The sequence below is a fragment of the Galeopterus variegatus genome, unplaced genomic scaffold, assembly GCF_000696425.1.
Source record: "Galeopterus variegatus unplaced genomic scaffold, G_variegatus-3.0.2 Scaffold3559, whole genome shotgun sequence".
Lineage (NCBI taxonomy): Eukaryota > Metazoa > Chordata > Mammalia > Dermoptera > Cynocephalidae > Galeopterus > Galeopterus variegatus.
Genome location: NW_007729670.1, coordinates 53,876 through 57,194, shown reverse-complemented (window position 1 = coordinate 57,194; position 3,319 = coordinate 53,876). Strand labels below are relative to the sequence as shown.

The 3,319-nt window shown below is 34.8% G+C and overlaps 1 protein-coding gene across 1 annotated transcript in view; it reads right to left on the bottom strand.

The window, feature by feature from the left end:
• LOC103601031 (TBC1 domain family member 19-like) overlaps nt 1–3,063 on the bottom strand; it is a 7,504-nt gene extending 4,441 nt beyond the window's left edge. The window contains exon 1 of the mRNA XM_008585407.1: nt 2,560–3,063. Within this exon, the coding sequence (XP_008583629.1) occupies nt 2,560–2,653 (94 nt within the window). The 5' untranslated portion in view covers nt 2,654–3,063. The remainder of the gene's footprint in view (nt 1–2,559) is intronic.
• Between the last annotated feature and the right edge of the window lie 256 nt (nt 3,064–3,319).

The following is a 3,319-nucleotide window of genomic DNA, read 5'->3' as shown; positions in this document are numbered from 1 at the left end:
GGAAAAAAAGAGCAGTTCACTAATTGACCTCAGCATCCAAAATGCTTATGCGCTCACAACCTTTATTTATCTTGGTGTCACATCACAGAAGTTCCTTTCTGTCTGCTTCATGTTTGGTTTGCCCAGCCCTTCCGCAGAACAGGTTTGTTTGCCAAGGAGAAAAGATCTATACTACGGGATATTTTTAACTGAAATCATGCTTCATTATGAAATGTAGAAACTCTAATACTTACTTTTGGTCTTTTAAACTATCCTCATTACATTAATTCTAAGCAACTCTATCAGGAACAATTAAGACATCTTTTGCTTTAAACAGATCTTCAGTAGGCTCTAATTAAGTCACAGTTAAAGTCAGTGATATTTAATAAAATATATCTAAAGACTGTATAATAACTCACTTGATCAAAAAAGGTGGTCCCCAAATACTCATACCAAAAATGTGTGGAATAATCAAGACTAATTTGCATACATCTATATGAGATTACTTACACTTTACTTGGATTCCATGGTAGGGGGCTCCCATCTGTCTAATTTCATTTCTAAATGTTCTACAGTTCTTCCCTACTGATTTTTAAAAAGCACTCAGGAAAAGTAGGTGGTTGCAACAGTGTGGATTACATTTCTACCTATTCATCAGTAACTTTTTAATTAATATAATGAACTCACAGAAGAGTGCCTGACTTAGAGCATATACAGTATTCAACATACATTTATTCCTCTTTTCCTTCAGTTTGCTTAGGTGTGATAAGGCACAGAATGACAGAATTTAAATTGGAAGAGGCCTTGAAGGTTTTCTATTTCAACATTTCTTCATGGTATAAAACCTCTTTACCCTTCAGGTGACAGTTAAAGAGCCCATTCTACTTTTGGAAAGTTCTAATGATTAGAAAGTACTTACTTTTACTGAGTTCCCTTATTTAATATGCTCTAACTTCTTTTTGGTTTTTTTTATTATTTATTTATTTATTTAATTTATTTATTTTTTTAATTTTTATTTTGTCGATATACAATGTGGTTGATTATTATGGCCCATCACCAAAATCTAACTTCTTTTTGAAGTAATACAAATTGTTACATACAACACTCTTCAAAATTTCTGGCATATTCAGAGGAGAGTTATTTGGTAAGAAGTCTAAAATCCTGTCACTTGAGAAACAGTGGCAGAAAAGAAGGCTACTGACCCTGGAAAATAGAAGACTTTGGGGAGAGATAGGGATACAAGTGCTGAAAAAACATGATAATGACCTTGGTTTAACAGGAGTGCATTTTAACAAGCAATATTATCCAAACTGAAATGGGCCACCTGATAAGACAGGGATTACTCAACACTAAAGTGTTCAGAGTATAAGGACTGCTTGTCAGAAATGTTTAAAAGAAGTTATACCTGATGCCCTTTAGGATTCCTTTATCTAAATTATACATATCATTCAGCCAAAAGAGATGAGGGCAAGCCATTCTTTCCTAACCCATACTTGTAGGGGCTTACAAAAATAAAGAGAGAAGGGTACCAGGAGTTGTTAAAAACATCAGTGACATCTCTGATTATGCCAGGGGTGACATTTATCTTCATGGTACTTTATTACAAGTATTACTCTAATTTTCCCTTTTGAAATGCCACCCAATTACTATAGACCTCACAGCAAGGGAACACTCTGCCAACTTTTCTAATCTCCACCTATGGTTGTAAAAAAACCTCATAATTATTATTTGAATTCTTTGATAATCCCATGATAAAAATAATAGTCTATTGTGCAAAAGACAAGCAAAATAATATAATTAATAAGAACTATGTGCCCTGTGTGTTATCACACAATTGCCCTGGGCATATATCTGTTGTAAGAACTGCTTAATTATTAAATAAGAGATGCATCTGTGGCTTTCTGAAAAAAAAAGATGAAATATTTTTTGTCTTAGGAGAATACGTTAAAGGAGAAACTCAGCCAGCAGGGAAGAAGTCAGTCTGTTAGGGAAAAGGAAAAGGTTTTGAATTCAGTATAAACTGAGGTCTGGAAGAACTGAGATTTCAGCTATGCAGGGAGTCTCAGTCTGTTTGGATTTTATGTAGTAGCTAAGAAGGGGCACAGAACAGAATGCTAAGACAGCCAGGGGAGTCCACAGTAGATCAGAAGTATAGACTTCATAGACCTCACAGGTGCTAAGAGATAGTAAACCCTGGTTGGACTAAAAGAGGAGCGAGAAGGGGAGGGGAAAATGGGCTTTCCTGGGAATCAAGACATAGACTTCATAGACCTCACAGGTGCTAAGAGATAGTAAACCCTGGTTGGACTAAAAGAGGAGAGAGAAGGGGAGGGGAAAATGGGCTTTCCTGGGAATCAAGACGACTAGGAATAGGCTGGTGTTGGGCAGTAGGACAGAATATCAAGATTGCAGAGCCTCAGTACTTGTCTTTTAAGCCAGATAAATCTATTAAATGTTCCTGAATTAGAAATGACAAATAACTGTAGACTTGAACTCTAATTACAGGTGGTGAATGTTAGAAAAGACAGGAGCCTTACTGTACACACAGAATGTATTTTACAAACAAGCACTTACTCTTACCAGCAAGAATTTCCAGAGAGTTGTATCCAAGGATTCTATCCCACAAAAGCAAGAGTTGATCTGTAGCTAAGTATCCAGAGAAAGCTCGAACCATCCACTTAAATGATATGCGAAGTCTATAAGCAAAGAAAAATGATAATTAATTTTATCACTGAAATTTTTTCTTACAAAAAGGCAATATCAGAAGAGCCCAACTAATTTTATTGTTAAGGTAATTCCCTCATGAGTCTTAAAAAATACTTGGGTATTTAAAACTCAAGTACTATCTTAAAAGCCACAGAAGTGCAGTGGTAAGAAACCCCGATTCCTCCATTAGTGGTCTTAAAGTATTAACAGGAAGAATTATATAGGCTGGGCCCTCCTGTATGTTACAGTTCAGCCTTTATAAAACCCAGTTCTACATTCTGTTTTTCAGAGTGTGTAGTAACTATCAATGAGCTGATCTTCTAATAGTCTTAACAATGCCAGGCAAGCCATGATAATTTGAATTTTTATTCAAAATTGAGTGTTCAATGGCTTCATATGTTTTCAATACAATAAATTATATTTCTACATTTCAAATAGGACGAATAAAATAAAACAATGGGTAGAAGTTTTGAAGGGCAAAAAATAGTTTTAAAGCTATGAGAGAACTTATAAATAGATTTCTGATTTCAAACCTTTCATTTTAGTGAGGAGGTTATCAGCATTCTTAAAGATTGACCAGAAAATTCAATTAAATTCCATTTTGCTAAAAAAATTAAAAAGGCCCTAAAATGTA